Source organism: Alligator mississippiensis, chromosome 2 (genome assembly GCF_030867095.1).
Source record: "Alligator mississippiensis isolate rAllMis1 chromosome 2, rAllMis1, whole genome shotgun sequence".
NCBI classification, from domain to species: domain Eukaryota; kingdom Metazoa; phylum Chordata; order Crocodylia; family Alligatoridae; genus Alligator; species Alligator mississippiensis.
This window is the reverse complement of record NC_081825.1, coordinates 21459056-21478200: the sequence shown is the minus strand read 5'-3', so window position 1 is coordinate 21478200 and position 19145 is coordinate 21459056. Positions and strand designations below refer to the sequence as shown.

Below are 19145 nucleotides of genomic sequence, written 5' to 3'. Positions count from 1 at the left end.
AAAAAATGTAATTATATTAAATGAATGATAATCCAAAAGGTCAACGTCTCTTCTATCTGCCATTCTTTCCACTAATTCACAAAAGACACCACCAACCTCTTGAGATGGAGTTGCTACAACTATACAAGTATTACACAAATTTCTCTTTAAGATTTAATAATATTATCTAGGCACTTTTCTAAGAGAAGACCCAAACTAAAGCTACAAAGTAATTCCTACTTTTACACTGAAGGCAGAGGCAAAGGATCAGAGCTGGCTGTGGTGACAGGTCCTTTACTGCCATGTGCCTTGAACATTTGGAAAAGTGGAGGGAGAGTTGAGAGAAAAGTTTAAGCCAGCTCCAAAAAGGTACTGGAAGTTACACTTCCACTGTCAGAACCACACCAAGCTGAGTGGCAGAGGCCAAACAAAGAAAAAAGCCTGTTTTATAGGGAAACCAAAATGCAGCTCCCAGGAAGTTTAAATGCAGCTTCTGAAGAAACAAAAGTAGAAGAAAAAGTATGTTTTTATTTAACTCTACATACATTTATTGTGTTGGTACTTTGATTTTCTGTTTATTATTTATTCCAATAATGTGTTTAATGACAAATTATTTGAGCTGAGATGCTGTGCCCAGACTCAAGGGACACAAGAGTCAATGATTTCATGTCCTGTACCATGTCATGATTTTGTTTTGCAGTTTGAGAAGTTAGGAAGTTTGCTCCCCTCCTCCCCACTAGGTTATCACATCCACCTCAAATTTTATAATGATAAATGTTTCACATAAAAAAGCATTAGTACACAAATGTAACTGAGTGTAATTCAGATTGTTTTCCAATAGCTGGTATCATTATATGAACATTCTTACCTTTTTTTCTTCTTTAGACTTTCTAACATTGTGCTGTGGGCCAAACTTGTTTTGCATGCAAAACACTTTCTTAGACCATTCATTTTTGTGAGATTTTAACTGGGGCTGACCAAAGCTGCCATCGACTCTGTATCTGTCAGCTGGAATCTTATTCATTGGTGGGGGAAGAGTCCCACAGTTAACACTGGACCAGCCATCTGTAGAATCTGTATAAGACTCCTGGTCACTGGCATTTCCATGCTGCCAATCTTGTAAAACATGAACAGGCAACCATCTTTGATTGCCCATGCCCATAGTACTTTTCTTGGAGGGTGGCACTGAATTTCGGGAAGAAACTAGTGGAACTTCTATACGAGCTGCAGGACTCAAGTGCTTGCTTAAATTTTGTGGTTTATCATTCTGAATTACTTCTAAAGGAGCGTTTCCTTCTTGCTCATGACAGAAGCCATTCCAATGGACAGCAGATTGATTTTGCCCTCTTCCTCCTGGATTTTCCCATATGCTATTAGGAATATGTTTACTTGGATTGCTCCCTAAATCAACCACCAAAACTCTGTTGCTTTTTTCTTCTTGGTTAAAGTTTCCAATGCCACTGTCACTGTTACTGCTTGTACTATTATTCTGATGGGCATCTATATCACCATCAAGAAAAGCCCTGGCTCTCATTCCCTCAATCAACTCCCCCATGTCCCTATAGAGGACAGAGATAAACTGAAGAACAGGTAAAGATGATGTTGGAAATTCTAAACAGCCATTTGTGTCTGGATCTGCTGTACATTCTAGTCCAAAACGTCTTGCTATACCCTGATGAATTTTATGATGAAATAATTCTGGATCTACCATAAACACGTGACAAGATGTCCTTAGAACTCCTTCATCTTCCTGAGCCAAGCTTGCATCATCACTGCTCTGCATTGTAACTAGCCCAAAAAATCTCCTATCATCAGGGCACACCGCACTGAATGCGAGCTTCTCTGCAGGATACTCTGCCACTATACCAGATTTATCACTGCAGAGCTGAATGCAGTCATGCATAATCTTCATCATCACCAAAGAATGGATTTTCTGTTCTGCCCGAAGACGTCTCATACATCCACGAATAGCCTGCAAACTGTCACTTTCCAGATTTGCAGTTGTTGAAGGCAGTTCAATTGAGCCTAGGTAGCCTACCACCATGGCAACATTTAAAATACTTGCATCTAATCCAAAATCCTCTGGATTCTCTAGTCCAATTCGGAAAACTGAATCATCATGCAACACTTTGGATATTTCTTCTTTAGAAAGTTGATTTGGATTGAGACTTACACCTTCAGTTCCAGTTTCAAATATAGCAGCAGCAGACTCTGAAAGGGATCTTTGTTTTGGCATAGAGTTTTCTGTATTCCCAGCACAAAGACTAGGATTTTCAAAGATCATGTTGAAAATTCCACCAGATTGCATTTCTTCAACAACCTTTTCTGCTCTATTTATGCCTAAGGCTTTAGAATCAGGCTTTGGCTTCAGCCACCCTTTCCCATCATAAAAACCAACTTCTTCATCACTTGAGCAGGAGTCTATGTGACTAATACCTTCAGCAATCACCATGTGTAGGACTCCAGAACATTTTCCTATTAGTTTCACCACATCTTCATGAGACGCCTTTTTTACATTAATATCATTAACGGCAAATATCTGATCTCCAGCTTTAAGTCCCACATAATCTGCAGGGCTTCCTTTCATAACACAACTAAGAATACAAGGGGCTTGCCCAGAAAGGGTAAACCCATAGCCAGCTCTTCCTCTAGCAACTTCTACACTTCTTATTCGAGGAGGAGCATGCACATTAAGACGACGTTTAACTGTTTCCCCTGGTCTATACATTGTGGTTATTTTCTGAAACTGGAAGATCTCCTAATTAGTCCAAATCATTCTTGTTCATTGTGTCAGGAGATAATAGGAAAGAAGTTCCAATTTCTTCATCTGATGAAATCCTAAAAGAAATTAAAAAAAGATTTGATACTTATCAATACCCCGTTTCTCTTAGTGATCAGGAATATATTTATCAAAATTGCTACAGAAGATAAATCCTAAAATATTGGCAAAAGAGATATTTTGCTACTTTACTAATGCCAAAACAAAAAGGTATTACTAAAACATTCCATGTAGATAACAAGGCAATTTGCAAAGGTAATTGTAATAATTTTTCAGGTGGGAAATCAAAGATGACAAATGAAGTGACCTGCCCAAATTAACAAAACAGCTTAGTGGCAAAGTCTAGAATAAATCTAAGTCTCCTGGCTCTTAGCCCAATGTTCTTACCGTGGACTAAGTTGCCTCCCTTCAAATTAAATGCATATATACTTGTAACAGGGGGGCTTCCCAGGGCCAGTTAAAAGTTGGCTCACTCACCTGTTTCTGGGCTAACCACCCACCTCTCTCGCCTGCCATGCCTTGATGATATATAATTAGGGTGTTAATTAGGCGGAAGGCTGCCCATTTTTGCACCCTGATGCCAGGGGACACTATCTGTGGCTCCGAAACCTTCCCTACCCTACAGCCCATGTCTCACAGATGGCATCTAAGTTCTTGATAGCTCTGGCCCCACACTGGGCCCCATAACCCTCCAGTCTGGACCCCAACTAGATCCCTCCTATCAGGCAGCCTACTCCGCCCTCATTCTGGGCTGCCTAGCTCCCTGCACTCTTCCCCCTCTTGGGTGTGGCCTCCCCGGGACCTTTGGCCACACAGGCCCTAGCCTCACCTCCAAGGCCAGTCGGAACCCCAGGTCCTCAGCTCTGGGCATCCTCGCAGTGGACCCCTGGCCCTTTTGACCCTTCTGGTCTTGGCCCCAACATTGACTAGTTAAGGTTGCCTCAAGTCAGGCTTCTGAGCATCTAACCCACTCTCTCTAACACAGGTCCTCCTTCTCGGCCCTACTATGGGGTTACCCACCTGGTTGTGGGAGCTGGGGTTAAGGCACCCCGACCCACCTTTCACCAGGGTGGTAACTGGCCTGGCATTTCCTGGGGGCTCCCATGCCACTAGGAGTCCCACTAGGCCACCCATCCCTGGCAGGGCACAGTTTTAGGTCATGCCCAGGACCAAAAGCCTCCTTCCCTCTACCTCCTAGTGTTCCTGCTGCAGCTCAGCCAGGCAATGTTTCCAATTGGGCTGGCAGCAGCAGACTGCAGCCTTTATATACTTAGTTCTCAAAATGGCTGCTGCCATCAGGTATCTGCTGGATTCCTGACCCAGCCCTTAAAGTGGCAGGCACCAACAGTGCCCTGCCACAGTACTAAAAAGGGCATTTTGTGCCAAAAAGCCTGTCCATCATCTCTTGCAAATATATAGTTGCTCCAATAAAAGATATCTCCAAAAAAAAAACCTTATCTTTCCTACATTTCCTGAACCATCACAGCTATACCATTCCAACCCTACTAAGTAAACCCAAGACATTTACTATCATAACAAGAGTCACTGTGAGTTTCAGTGTTCTGTAACATGACTAATTCTATTTTAATAAATAACAGATGTAGATGTCATTATTTCACCTACTGAATTTAAGAAATATCATTGAATATACTGCATTTGAAAATAAGCTAGTTTCTCACTTATATTGCTTGGCAATAGCTTTTTAATCAAATAAAATTTTGCAATAGACTGCTGGCTCTGAACACCATTACTGACCTATAACAGGGGTTACAACCATTTGCCTGCATGGGCCAGAGCTTGAGACCCAGCCATTGCTGCGGACTGGCTGTAAGACTCTACCCCGGGATCAGCCAGCTGCCTGCACTCACTCTCACTCTAGATACCCAACCCTTCTGCAGCAAGAGAAGCACAGACCTGGCAGAGCAGCAGACTCAACAGAGATGGGGAGGGGCAGCATGGCACAGCTCCATGCTACCAATGCCTGTGCCTCCAGACTGGATCGGACCTTCATGAGCCAGATTAAACCACTTTGCAGGCTCAATTTCACCTACAGGCCCTAGGCTTTTTAAAAAATAAAACTGTAGCTAGGCAGACTGGCACACAAACCACTTGGTACAAATAGATGAGTTATACAAATTTAATTCATAAAAGTCAGTTTAAAGTGTTCATGTTAGTGGATCAGACTATTCACCTGACCGCAAAATGAATCACATCTACCCTAAAATCTATGCTTGACTGAGCATGTGGGACAACAACAATGTTCTGCATCGTGCTCATTCCCTTACTTTAAAACAAGCAATTAGTGGTCTGCAGAACTATTGAGAATAAAGAAAGGGGTGGTGGGAAAGGATGAATAAGAAAGAGAGGGGTGAGAAAAATTACATAAACAGGAAATGTGGAAGAAAACATGAGAAGGACACAGCAACTTCTTTCCCATCACCTCCAAGGTATGCGGTTTCTATGATTTAGCTATGATATAAGAATGTAGATAAAGTATTAGGTTCCCTAACAAAGGTTTAAGGAGTAATTGCTCATAGAAGGCAGCAAACAAGGATAACATGAATAAGAGAGGAAGCCAGTCTAGAGAAAGACCATATAAAAGGTTGTATAAAGTATTCCTCTGAAGGTATATCTGAAAGTACAAAGAAAAGGGAAGACCAGTATACTCCCCTAAACTATATAACACAAACACAGGTTGGCTGTGTAGGAACAGAAGCAAAAAGCTGTGCTCCTGCTTTCATTTGGATCCTGGTCTGCTGGTAAGGGATCTAGACCCTATGAAAATAGACCTGCTTTCTTTCCCCTTCTGTCTAGGACTGGAACACAATGCAAAAAGATCTTAAAATGGTAGCCATATGTTAGGGGACTTAAACTCTAGGATAGCTGAAATATCCACAGGAAGAGAAAGGGGTAGCCTTTGGTCACAAACTCACAGAGAGCAGATTTAGGCTAGAAATCAGGAAAAACTTCTTCACAGTGAGGGGGGCCAAATCTTGGAATGGGCTTCCAACAGAGGTGGTGCTCTCCCCTACCTTGGGGGTCTTTAAAAGATGGCTGGATAGGCATCTGGCTGGGGTCATCTGACCCCAGCACTCTTTCCTGCCCAGGGCAGGGGGTTGGACTCGATGATCTGTTGAGGTCCCTTCCGACCTTAGCATCTATGAATCTATTCCCTCCTAAGCAGGGAGCACTGAGACTAATGGGGGGCACGTGGCAGGAGAGGCAGGCACTATTGGGGGCGGGGCAGGCAGGCTGCAGGGAGAACGGGGAGTAAAGGGCCTACCCCTCTGTGGCTGCCTGCCCCCACCAGCCCCCAGCCTCCCTAACACTGCTTTCCCCACTGTAGCAGTGGAGGGAACAAATTTAATATGACCCTGTGATAATTAGATTCTATACCTAGAAAATTATAACAAGTTTATAAAATTTTCCATATATAAAATCTAATTATTGTGGGGTAGTTTGAAATTTGAAATCGTTGTAGATTTGGGTAAATGCAGCATTTTGTTTACTTAACTATTAAAATACCACTCATTAATCAGTTTAAAGGTATACATGTGCAAAACAATGTAAATAAAGTTAGTTGGTAAATTCAATTAGATTCACTGAATTTTGTGTTCTTGCTTTTCAGTTTGAAAGCCTGAAAAACTACATAATGCACTCCATTTACATTCTTTAATCATAACTAGATACAATGGATATTTAATTATAAATGGGACAGGGATAAAAACCATAAAAATCTTTTCTAGAGCATAAGATATATATTTTTTCCCCGAAAAAGACGACCCATAATTAAGACATATCTTATACACCAAAGCTACATAATGAAAAATAAATTAAATCATTGTTATAAAAGTAGTAGTAGTCAGTCAAATTTATAGTAAAAAAAAAAAAAAAAAAAAAAAAAAATCCCACAATTTTAAACCTTTTTGGGAGGCAGGGGAAGGGAAGGAGTTGTCTTATGAAAAACTGTCTCTCATACACTAGAAAAATACAGTAACAAAAAGTTACTTTATTAGAATAATCACAGAAATGCACAAAAAAATTGCCAGTCAGAATCATTCTAACTTCCATGTGTTTTAGTTTAAACTAAAACTTCCAAAAAAGTAAACTCCACATGCTTCCAGTATTAACAGAGTTGGCAATGAAAACCAGTAACTTTAAAAGATAAGCGTTTGAAAAAGCTATAAACAATGGATTTCAGTAATATCATATAGAAAGAAGTTACCTTAAACTTACTAATTGTTGAGGTTTACATTGAAACCTGGATGCCTAACAGGCCTGCTCCACATACAGCACTCATATAAGCTGAGTTATTTCAGAGGAATGCCTGTATCTTATTGGGTTAAAATGCCTTAAAATCAGGGGTGGGCAGGATGCGGCCCGCCAGGCCATTCTATCCAGCCCACGAGGCCCCTAAAAAATTTAGAAAACTAATATTTATCTGCCCCTGGCTGCCTGTCATGCGGCCCTCAATGGCTTGCCAAAACTCAGTAAGCGGCCCTCCGTCCAAAATAAATGCCTGCCCCTGCCTTAAATTAAAAAAAAAAAAAATAACCAGCATAAAACAAAACCAACACATCCAAAGAAGCAAAAAGTTATTCAATTTTAAAAAGGCTCTGCCTGCTACATAAGAATTCTAACATCTATAAATTGCAACGAGCACACAAACTATATATTTTAATTCAATTTTCTGAACTAGCAGTAGGTGGCTTACTACATAAAACTGTAGAAATCATTAAATCTGTGCAACTAAAATTAATTTAATTGTAAAATGTAGCCTTTTTAACAGATCAAGTTCTGCTCTTAAAATATTAATTTACGAAGAAATACAAAGCTATAAAAATCAAGATGTGAATGTAGAACAAAGAAGTAAAACCAGCAGATATGCAATATCCCTGTAGTACCCCTAGAGAAGTTTAAAGTAGCTTGAAAAGATTGTTTTCTAAATAGTTGCATCAAATAATTGATGTGGAGAATCTTCTTTAAAGCACCAAAATAAATTCTGTCTTCAGAAGAGGTCACTTCTAGTAATAAGTGTTTAAGAGAAGAGCCTACTTCTCTAGTATTGTGTACTTAAGACTGTGATCAAAAAAGATATTAAAAGACTACTGGTGACATTTTGTTTCATGATTCATGAATTAAAATCTAGTCATCTGCCTGTCCAGCAGCAAGAAGGGGAAAACCTTTAAGGCAAAGGAAATACCATCCAAAATATGAGGGCCTGAAATGCATACAGGCAACCCCCACTAAGCGCTCTGTGTTAAGCAGAAGAGCTTTAAGCGAAACCAAAAGTTTTTGATGAACCGAGATGGCGACCGTGAGTGTTATAACAAAATTTACTGAGTGCTAAGTGGAATTAGGTATCAATGTAAAACGAGCGTTATAGCAAAACAGCACTAAGCAAAACAGCGTTAAGTGTGGGTTGCCTGTAGTGCCTTTTCCAGGAAAGTTACACTGGATAGGCTTGTTTACAATCTCTAGAAGCCACACAGACTATAAAAGCTTGCAGAGACAGGGCACGTCTATACAAGAAGTTTACTGCACAGTTATCTAATTAACTGTGCAGAAAATGTCTCAGTGTCTACTAAAAGGGACATGGGGGGGCAGATCAAGGCCCCCATGGTGAGGGAGGGAGTAGGGCAGAGACAGGCACCACACGGCTGGGGTGGGGCAGGGTGTGGGACAAGCTGCAGCTTGTCCAAGCGGGGAGTGGGGAGGTGCCACCCATCACTGCATGCACCCCTGGGAAGGTGTGAGGGGCACATGCCCCCTGGATCTGTATATGGGGCAAGGGCAGGCTGCCACTTATGTTCATTTTTCTTCTGCGCACCGAGGGCCGGGGCTGTGCCGGGCTCTTACCAGAGGAGGACCTGGGCCCAGGTTGCGCTCGGAGCAGGCAGGATGGATGATGGCGGTGGCAGCGCTGGGAGAGGGAAGCTGTGGGGGAGAGGCTATAGCCACCCCAAAATTTGCTGTAGCTCCCCTTCCCAGCACTGCCACTGCCTGCCCCACCCACTGCCCCAGCCCAGTTCCCTACCTCCGCCAAGAAGAGGCTGGTGCAGCCCCCAGCCCTGAGCATGCAGTGCCTCACCCTCGCCCCACGCACAGATCCAGGGGCATGTGCCCCCCATACCTGCCCCAGGGTGCACACAGTAGCAGAAGCCCCCCCACTTCCCCCTCCCCACCGTACAAGATGCGGTTCTGTGCCCCACCCTGCCCCATCCTGGCTGTGCAGTGCCTGCTCCTGCCCTAGCCCCACTCCCTCCCTCACTGCGGGGGTTCAATCTGTTCCCCCCCACGCCCTTTCCATCCCCAACGCCCCTTCCTGCCCCCGACCTCCCAGCCAGACACTGCTCTCCAAGCTGCCACGCTGCATTCCTAGCCACGTGCATGCTGCAACTGCACACATGCACATGGCATTTTTTGGCAACATTAATCGGCCACTTTAGCCAAAAAAAGCCAATTGCTGACCATGTCAATTTTTCTTTTATCGGTGCTGATACGATACGGACCGATGTATTGGTGCACCTCTGTTCAGTACAGACTTCCTAGTGCTACACAGCTAAGAGTCTGAGCATGCTCCAACCCAAGGCTGAAAAGGATTTTTTCAGCACTGAAACTTTTGACTATGAGCTAAGTATATAACAAGACAGAGCAAGGAGCCTGTCCTTTCTGTGCCTTAAATGACCTCCTTGCTAAGCCAAACCATGATAGAAGAGGAAGCTGCCTGATAAGAGGAGACAAGGCTGAAATAAGTGCAAGGGAGACCTAGAATAAGAGACTGTGACTAGCATCCTGTAGGGAGCAAGACTAAGACTGCAAGCTGCAAGGTAGGAAAGGAAATTTGGAAGCTAGGTAGGAAAGGAAATTTCGAAGGTACAGAGATTGGGACCAACTGGGCAAACAGAGTAGGAAATGGCAGAGATACTGGCACTGGCTGGGCAGAGACCTAAGAGATGAGATGGGAGGCAACTGGCAGTGGCTGGGGTGTAGACAGATTAAAGAAGCAACCACTAGAACACAGGAGGAAGGAAAATCAGCTATAACAGCCAGCCAGTATATAAGGAGAAAAACTGGAACTGATAGACCAGGGAAATTAAGACAAGAAGCCTTAAAAATGGAATTAACTAGATGAGAAAAAAAAAGAACTGGGGCAAGAAGACAAGAGTGGAGAAGACAATGAAGTTGGTGGGGATAAGGCAAAGTCATTAAATTTTAACAAAGAATGAACAGAAGAGCATATGCCCACTACAGTACAGTCCCTTCCAAAGCCTGGATTGGAACCAAAAATCCTAGTCTCACCTTTCCTCTGCAAACAAAGTCTCTAAGGTTGGCACTTAAGAGTAACTTGTCAGAGGAAAGGTGAGACTACCAGTAGGTTTCAGAGATGTTTGCTGTCTGCTAGGAATGCAGAGGTGGGTAGCCATGTTAGTCTGAAGTCAGGGCAAACTATCCCATTCCCCCTTCAAGCAATGAAAAATTCAGAAAGACACACTCAAAACACACATTCCTTGCTAAGCCAAACCATTTCTTTAAAGGAACGCAATTAAGATTGCCAAAATAGACATTCAAGAGCTAAGAAATTACAGAATTAGTTACCTGTGTAATCTTAGTTTGCTCCACTCATACATATGTATTGATCATCTTAATTACTTGATCATTCATTTTTTCCACAAGACAAGTGCCCTGGTCATTGCACAGATGGACTTATGCTTGGGACGAATCAGGCTGTGGTCTATGAAGAGGACCCTCTGCCACATCCATTGTAAATTTTGAAGGTGTGAAGGGAATGAAGCAGAACAAGGCTGCAAGAAGAGAAAGGCAATTGAATGCCACCCTGGAGAATTAGATTCTACCCCTACCTCTGCCAAGACTTACTATGTGATAGTAATGAAATCATTTCAAACACATTTTCTATGGGGGAGGAAGGATCACTGATTATGTGTTTCTCACTTTCTGGTGGCCTGATGTCAGACATTACAAGTAGGGTGTTATAAATTAAATCAGGACCGATTTAAATGAAAGTAATTTTAATCATGATTCAAATCAACAATCAGAAAATCTAGATTTAAATAAATACATTTTTATCTTGCTTTGTGTTTATATTCTTAGAGTTTTCCTCAAGAAATGCTGATTCCTAATGGTTAAAAATGTTGAAACAAGTTGATCTGCAGCCAAACATAACCATTGCATTTGGTACAATTTTGCTAACCAGAAGGATACAATATGTATTTATGTAAATGCGTTTGTTCAGATTTGTAATTATTCTTTATGTTAGAAAATGGTGAACAGTTCCTATATATGGTTATACTACAGTTGTGCCTATCTGCATTTGGATACAAATGTGAATTCAATTTGAAAGGCACAAAACCAGTTTTTTAAAATGCTTTTTTATATTAAACAATTTTAAACATTCTGGGAACACAAGAAAAATATTTATAAAAACATTTAGAACCGATTCATTATACAAAGAAAGTATTATCTGAATTTAATGAATTGAATTTCTCATTTCTGTTCATCATATCCTTCCAATTTTGAAGGCCACCAGAACTCATCCTCTTACACTTTTTTTATTCACAGACTTCTTTATTCACAGGAAAATAAACTTTCCTACTTCTTCAGCTCCCAACTGGCTTCTCAGATTTCAGGGAACTAGTCACTGAAGTGAACTTGTCGAATAAATTGCAATGGAGAAAATATTCACTCTATACCTGCAAAAGACCTGCTGTCAAAAGCTGGGTTAGAACTTCAACAAATGCTCCAGAGTCTTAAGCTATGATTTTCACCAGTACCATGACTGGACTTGCATTAAAACTGAAGCATCAAACATGCACTATGTATTATTTTTCATTTACTTTAAAATTAAAATGATGACAATCCATTTTAATTTACTATAATCCAGAGTTATTCAAAGCAGGTGTTTTTATAAAAATATCCATTCTTCTTTTTTTAATTACTGATTTTATGTTCCCTTCCCTGAAGGCTGACAGACCAGTGTTGAGTACTCACAATTGCAACTGAAGTCAAAGAGAGAATCGCTGTGAACATAACAATGCTCTATAAGGGAAAAATCTAGTCTTACCTAGGTGTCTCATGCTGGGCACCCAAAATTAATGACTATTTTTTATCTTTATCTGTCTATGTCTCAGTGCCCCGTCAGTAAAATGGTAATAATGTCTACTCACATAACAGACGTAGTGTAAAAATAAAGTCATTAATATTTCTGAAGTGGTCAGATAACAGTGATTGGTGCCACAGAAAAGCCAAGAGGCAATTAATAATCCTGTCTTCAGAGTTAGACAGGGTTTTAATAGCATGCAGTAAATCAAGCGTGTGGCCAATGTGAATAATGAGGGTAAAACAAAATATCAAATATCTGACCAGCATCCACTGTATTCATAAGACTGAGACAATGTGGAAATAATAGTTTATGATGATGCAATTAAAAATTGTATCAAAATACACATGTACGAGATGGCTAATTTAAGACTGAAATCAATCTTATTTCTGGTATTTCCTGACTGAGTGCTTGACTTTAATCCTCAAAAACATTATTTCAGCATTTCTTTTGTATGCACAAAAAATTACGTGCAAAAGTTCTTTCAGTTGAAAACCCAACTCCAGAACGGGATCACTTTAATGACCTTCCAGAGCCTAAATATTCCAGAGGCTTCATGGAAGACATCCATTTGCTCCAAATTTTTGGTTTTTCATCTTTCTGACAAAAGATGTTGTTTTTGCATTCTGTATGCAATAGCTGTGATTTTTCAGTGCAGAGTACAATAGTTTCTGTAAATTGTTTCAATGCAGTAATTATTTACCTGTCATAATGATAAGAAATTAAAAAAAATAATTCAACTTTTCTAAACAATACTTTTGCTGTCCATACAAGGCTTAAAGAGGTGGTTTAAATACATTAACCAATCCAATTCTTTGCCTTACATATGTCATAACCCAATGATTTTTAGTGCCTCGGCACATTGGAATTTTCCCGCCACACGGAGCTTTCTTTGCACGGTGGATTTCTCAGCTGCAGAGAGAAAACCCTGGTGCAAAGAGCTCCCGCCACACGTATGCAAATTAGTGTCCCACTATTGGTCAATTCTAAATTATTCCTACGTAGCAGCTAGCAATTGGCTCGCTAGCCGTATAAAAGGTTAGAGCAGTTTCTGCCCAAGTTGGAGGACTCCACAACTATCTCATGGGGAACTCTGAGCGCGCTGTGGAGCCTAGCAAACTCTGCGTGTGTCTTGGAGGAGGACATAGAGGCCTGATCAGCTTCTAGCCACTCCCCGTCATAGTGGAAAATTTGGCGTATCCCCCGTGTGAAGCGCTCGTGGAGTCGTACATCGATGACTCATCTCGGTTCGGTTCGGAAGAGATCTCACTTGTGTTTGTTTGTGTGCAACTGCAACTCAAGCAAGTTTCCTTCCTGCACTGTGACCATCGGCAGTGTAAGTACAGCTTTCTTTGTAAAACCAATACGCTTCCGTGCCTAACTCTACTCCGTTGTGGAAAAACCCCACCTGACGGTCCGGGCTACTGGCCATAGCCTCAGACCGCCCTCGGTCCCGACAACATATAGGTCTATCCCTTCTCTAGTGGGCTTCACTTAAGAGATGCTTTGAGATTAATGAGCAGTCAATGACCTATATAGCAAGGGTGCTATACCCAGGACTCCCCACGGGTCTGAAAATTTGGCTGCACGCAAGAAGTGCCATTGCTTTCCTGCTGCCAAATTTCTAGACTCATGAGGTGTCCTGCAAGCCTAGCAGCACCTAGGGATAGATCCTGGCAGACAGGGCCAGGCAGGGGTGGTAAATGGTCCCAGGACCTGATCCCAGAAGGTAGGGGCAGGACAGGACCCAATACAGGTATGCGAATCCAAGTAGAGGGCCATGGCCTGGCCCCATGCCACTCATCTGGCCTGCGAGGGCAGAACATTGTGAACCAACGAGCTATAGCATATTAATGTAATCATTTCCAATAATAAGTACCCTGGGTCTTAATTATTAGGAATGGTAATGTTAGTTAAACCATTTATAATGCTTACAACAATGCTTGGAGCATAATACCCATACATGGTTTGATTTAATTAGCTCTATTTGGACCCCTGGTAACATCATTAGGTAGAATAGTAAAACTGATATCAAAATAATGCCTCACTGAAGAAAAAATTTGCATGCCAAATGCCTGCATGTATGTCAAAGGAAAACAGGTCCATTAATTAAGTTTGGAAAATATAAACATTAATCAGATCCTACGCAAAAGTATAATTTTATGATATTTCCAAATACCTGTTAAAGGGTTACAAGGTTCTTTGGGTAAATCTGATATTATGTAATAAAAGATGTCAGATTTACCCAAAGAACCTTGTCTGCCCATGTCCTTAGACCAACATGGCTACAACCTACACCAATGTTAAAGGGTTAATAATATAGCACTAACACTATAATTTGGAGAGAGGTTTTTCCAATACTGACATAGCACTATTTTTCAATACAACCCTGAGACTGCAAGCAGACTAGTTTTATGACGTCAAAAAATGAACACATTCCAGAAAGAAATTCTGTCCTGTGTAAATGTGGGCCAAATGCTTTTTAATCACATTAACGCAAGTCCACTGAAGTCACAAAGCTGGATTTGCACCACATGTAGCCATGTCACAAAACTACAACATGCTATACAGAAGAGGTTAAAATATTTTATTCAGAAACAAAACTCACCACCTTCTGGCCAGCACACATTCTGATTTATACTTGTGGCAGACTTTTTTTTTTTGGGGGGGGGGGGGGGAGGGGGAGGGGTTTAGATTCAAGGCACAACAAACAGCAACTACAGCCAGGATCTGGGATGAAACTATGCCTCAGGCTATACCTGTCTTCTACAAACATTACATGTATTCATAGCATTCATTTTAAATGTGGATGGAAAGGGATGAGGCTTTGTGGAGAGAAGAAAATCATTGTTAATTTACTTTCTGCTTTTTGCTTTGCTCCCCACAAGACCAGCCAGCCCCTACCACAAGCTGCTCTAGGTGCCAGATTTATCAGCATTTGCCACTGCCAGGAGATGAACAAGCAAGAATTCGGGGGGGGGGGAATGAGGGTGTAGGGTCACTGCAGGGAGGAGTTAGGGGGTTAAAAATAGCCCCTGGTCGTCTGTCCCCCCCTTCCTCCCCCCAAGCCTGCCCATGGACCCTTCGAGACACCCTGATCCCACCAAACCCTCCAGGACCCCAGCAACACCCTGCAGATCCCTCCTGATGCCACCTGCCTCTCCATCCCTCCTGCCCCCCCATCCCCTCACATCACTCCCATAAACACTGCCTGCTCCCCCATCTATCCCGCAGACCACCGATCCCCCCCTCTGAGCCTGCTTACTCCCCCATCCCATTTACCTTTGACTGGGTGGCCATTTTTAACACAGTCTAACTTCCCCAAATGTCTGTACCTAGCCTTAGTGCCAATCAGGGTTGCAATAGTCTGTTTTTGTGAACACTGGTTCTTCAGGAACTGGATCAAAGCAGTATTTCCACTAAGGATGTTCATTAGTATCTCATGATTAGCAAATATACTTTTATTTTTCTATTTCAGAAGAGATTGCTTAGCCAGAATATAGTTAGCTATATTTAAAATGATCAACCAAAACCTATTATTTATTCATCACTGGGTTTTATTCATACTCATAGATTAAAACAAATATTTGCTTTAAAAAAAATAAATATAAATCAAACTTTTTAAAAAGTCAGTCACCTATAAAGAATGTTTCCCTTCCTGACAGCATTTGTCCACATTCATTGCTAAAAAGATTACCTTGTGACAAAGTATTTATTTTTTCCTGTCTGGCACCTCAACAATCACAAGGAGCCAAATGAAGTCTTGACACAGGTCTTCAGGCTGTTACTCCCTTTGCGACTTCGCTCATCTTTAAAGTGGACTTTAAAGGTAAGTGGACTTACTGACTTCAACCAAGTTTAACAACTATCACCTCTTGATCAAACTTTTTCTGCAATACTCCTACACTTAACATCAGCTTTCTAGATAGGGCAATCCACATGCAGGATGGCACCCTACAAACCACCACAGACCACCATACTTACATCCAGCAATCATCCCCAGCACATGAAAAAAGCTGTAATCTACAGTCAGGCCTTCAGATCCTGAGGAGAACACTTGCAATGCCTACCTGGCCAGCCTAAAATCTTCCAACAAGGACACTCCCATAGAGAAATAGGCCATAAAGCTAGAAGAGCTCTCCAAATACCATGCAATAACCTGCTACAATACAAGCACCACCCCCGTGACTACACGCCCTGGTGGTCACCGATCAACCCCACACCAGAACTGGCCAGCCAACTACAGTTGATACTAGGCAAAGACCAGATCCCAAGAGAAAACTTCCCAGCTCCTCTGCTCCTGGCTTTCAAAGAACCCCTTAACCTTGCCTAACTCACCATCAGAAGCAAACTCCCTACTGCCCAAGACATCAAGTGGGATACAGAATTGCCCGAGCAAGAAATGCTTAACCTGTCAACACATCTCCACTGCTACTACAATCAACACTTCCCAAAACAAGCCCATCAGAATCCATGGATCCTACACATGCCTCTCTCAAAGAGTGATGTACCTGATCCAATGCACCAAATGTCCTCCTGGTTCCTGGGCAAGAAAAACTGTACACCAAAATAAACTCTCACAGAAAAAATAAAGGACATACATCATTAGGAGCACATTTCTCACAGAATAACCAGCTTCTTCTGCTAATTGCTTGTCTGCTACCCCTGGGAATTTCTCTCTCTCTCCCCCACTTCAAAGTGTTCTCTCTTATGCTGTGCTTGCTTTTACTGCTCAGACCTGAAGAATATCTTGCATACAAAACTAGGCAGTTGGTCAATAAAAGATATCACCCCAAGTAATCCTTGCCTCTTACAATTCCTGAACCTACACCACCCTAAAACTACCTTATCTTTAAATGGTTTATAGCGCTAGGTAAACTTTCTACTGACGTCAGATACAATTGTAGTACAATTTACTTGGCAGCTGCTAAAATGTTTTCAAACGGTTACTATGCCTGAAGACAGCAATACGTGGAACAGCAATACACAACACCCCCTCAGGAATACATCCATTCAGAGATGTTTGTGGTGCTTTGGGATTCAGATGGGTTTCTAAATTCTGGCCCTGCTAGCAGGTCTGTCTGATGGCAGGCAAATAACCTGTACGTCCATCTCATTTGCTTTCTCTGTACACAAAGTAACTCATGCGTACCCCTCAAGGACACGACAAGGACAGGCAGGTGCGAGACATGCCAAACACTTGGCTAAACATGGGCTAAAAACAGACAACCAGTTTAACTCAGAGCTGACTATCCCAGGCTTTGACTTGCATTAAAATAGTTGTGTGACAATACATAAGAATTGCCACCATCTGGGTCAAACGATAGATCTATATCGCCCAGTGTCCTGTATCATATCGCACAACCCAGACACCTGCCCCTTCTGAGCAGAGGAAGACCCTGGCGCTCACCTACCTGCTGAAGAAGTGAGGCTGCAGCCCCTTCACCACCTCCTCCAAAACCTCCTGCTGTGGTTTTGGCTGCACTTCTCCCTGCACCCTTTTTCTTACGGGCTTCCTGTCCACGGCCCCACCAAGTCCCGGGACCAGCTGGTCAATCTCCTCCTGGCTCTGGCCAAGCTGACCATCTATAAGACCAGGAAGTAGGCTCTGGCCAAGAGGAACCCAGGTGAGTGGAGGGCTGCTTTCCTGGCACTCCTCTGCTCATATCTCCAGGCAGTTTCACTGCTCAGCATCCACAGGCTCCCTTGACTCCTTCAGGGGGCAGTGGGCGCTGGCCAATGCGCTCTGCTCGGTGTCTCCCTCTGAATCTCTAGTTATTAACCTATGACCTCAGTCCCGTTCCTTTTTTCTTTTTTGTTGCCCCAAGCAATTAGTTGGTATGTCCCCAGTGGCCTCCTGTCTTAAGGGGAGCTTACAGATTTCATGATGGGCCAAGGCCAATGAGTTCATGACATATCAAAGGGGCCAGTATCACACCACACCCCCCTCCCCTGCCCCATACCTGCCCCTTCTGAGCAGAGGAAAACCCTGGTGCAAACCTACCTGCTGCAGACACCAGCTCCTTCACCCCCGCCCCCAGACGCTCCCAATGCGGTTCTGGCTGCAGGACTCCCCACCCCTGGCCCCGCTAAATCCTAAGACCTCCTGGTCAACTTTACCTGGCCCCAGCCAAGCTTGTGATCTACCTCACCAGGAACAAGGCTCTGGCCAGGAGGTGCCACGGGGTCCTTGGTCCACGGGCCATTCCCGTCTCCAAGCCGAGCTTCACCGGGCAGCGTCCGCCAGCCCCTTGGACTCATTTGGGAGCCCCAGCATTGCCAACTCTCGTGATTTTTTACGTTGTTCTTAAAGTCCACGCTCCGGGAACGTGAAAAACAGCTCTTTCATTTATATATCTACACAAATATATATATATATATATATATATATATATATATATATACACACACACACACACACACACACACACACATATATACACACACACACACAAGAAAGAGAAAAGTTGCTCACGTTCCCGGTGTGTAGACTTTAAGAACAACGTCAACATTTCACGAGAGTTGGCAACGCTGGAGGGTGCTGCCCAGCGCTCTCTACTTGGTGCCCTTGTTTTAAACCTTCCCTCCCATCCGTTTTGTCTTGTATTTGTCCCAAGCCAGACACGCCCTGAGCGGCCCCCTCAGCACAGGGGCAGGGCGGGGCGGGGCCGGGGCCGCTCCCCTGCACCCCTCGGGGTGGCACCGAGGCGCAGCCCCCGGGAGGGAGGCAGGGTCCCGAGGGGCTCTGCAGCCCGGGGAGGCGCGGGGCTGGGCCGCGGCGCAAGGCGAAGGGCGCCGGGCGGAGCCGCCGCGGCCGTTTGAAAAGCAGCGGTAAAAGGCGGCGCCGCGCGCCCCGTCCCACGCCCGCGGGCCAGCAGCGGCCGAAGCGCGGGTGGGGGGTCCCGGTCCCGCCCGCCTCACTCACCGCGCGGGCTCCGTCCCAGCGCTCCCCGTTCCGCCTCGGGAGCCGCCGGCGGCCCCGGTCACCGAGGAGACGGGCGCCGGCCGCGCCGCGACCACTGGCTGCAGGGAGCTGTCACTCAGCGGCCGCCCGGCCCCCGGACAGGCAGACAATACCCGAGGCGGGAACTACAGCTCCCGGTATGCCCCGCTTGGAGCCCGCCGCCGGTGGTCGGGGCTGGCGCGCGCGCTGCACGCCGGGAGCTGTAGTTCCCCCAGCACGGGGGTTAGAGAGGAGGACACCACCCCCAGTCCCCCGCCAGCAGGGGGCTGCAATGCGCAGGCGCGGCTCCGACCCCAGTGCCTCGC

The 19145-nt window shown here is 43.8% G+C and overlaps 1 protein-coding gene across 3 annotated transcripts in view; it reads right to left on the bottom strand.

Moving 5' to 3' along the window:
* The window catches only part of RGS12 (regulator of G protein signaling 12), a 169584-nt gene extending 150690 nt beyond the window's left edge, over positions 1–18894 (bottom strand). The window contains exons 1-3 of one of the 3 annotated variants that reach the window (XM_019479123.2): positions 18802–18894; positions 10358–10563; positions 848–2817 (exon numbers count right to left, since the gene is read on the bottom strand). In XM_019479123.2, the coding sequence (XP_019334668.1) occupies positions 848–2707 (1860 nt within the window). In that variant the 5' untranslated portion in view covers positions 2708–2817; positions 10358–10563; positions 18802–18894. The remainder of the gene's footprint in view (positions 1–847; positions 2818–10357; positions 10564–18801) is intronic. The other 2 variants (XM_006262642.4, XM_059721535.1) reach the window with 2 other exon arrangements.
* Positions 18895–19145: the final 251 nt, after the last annotated feature.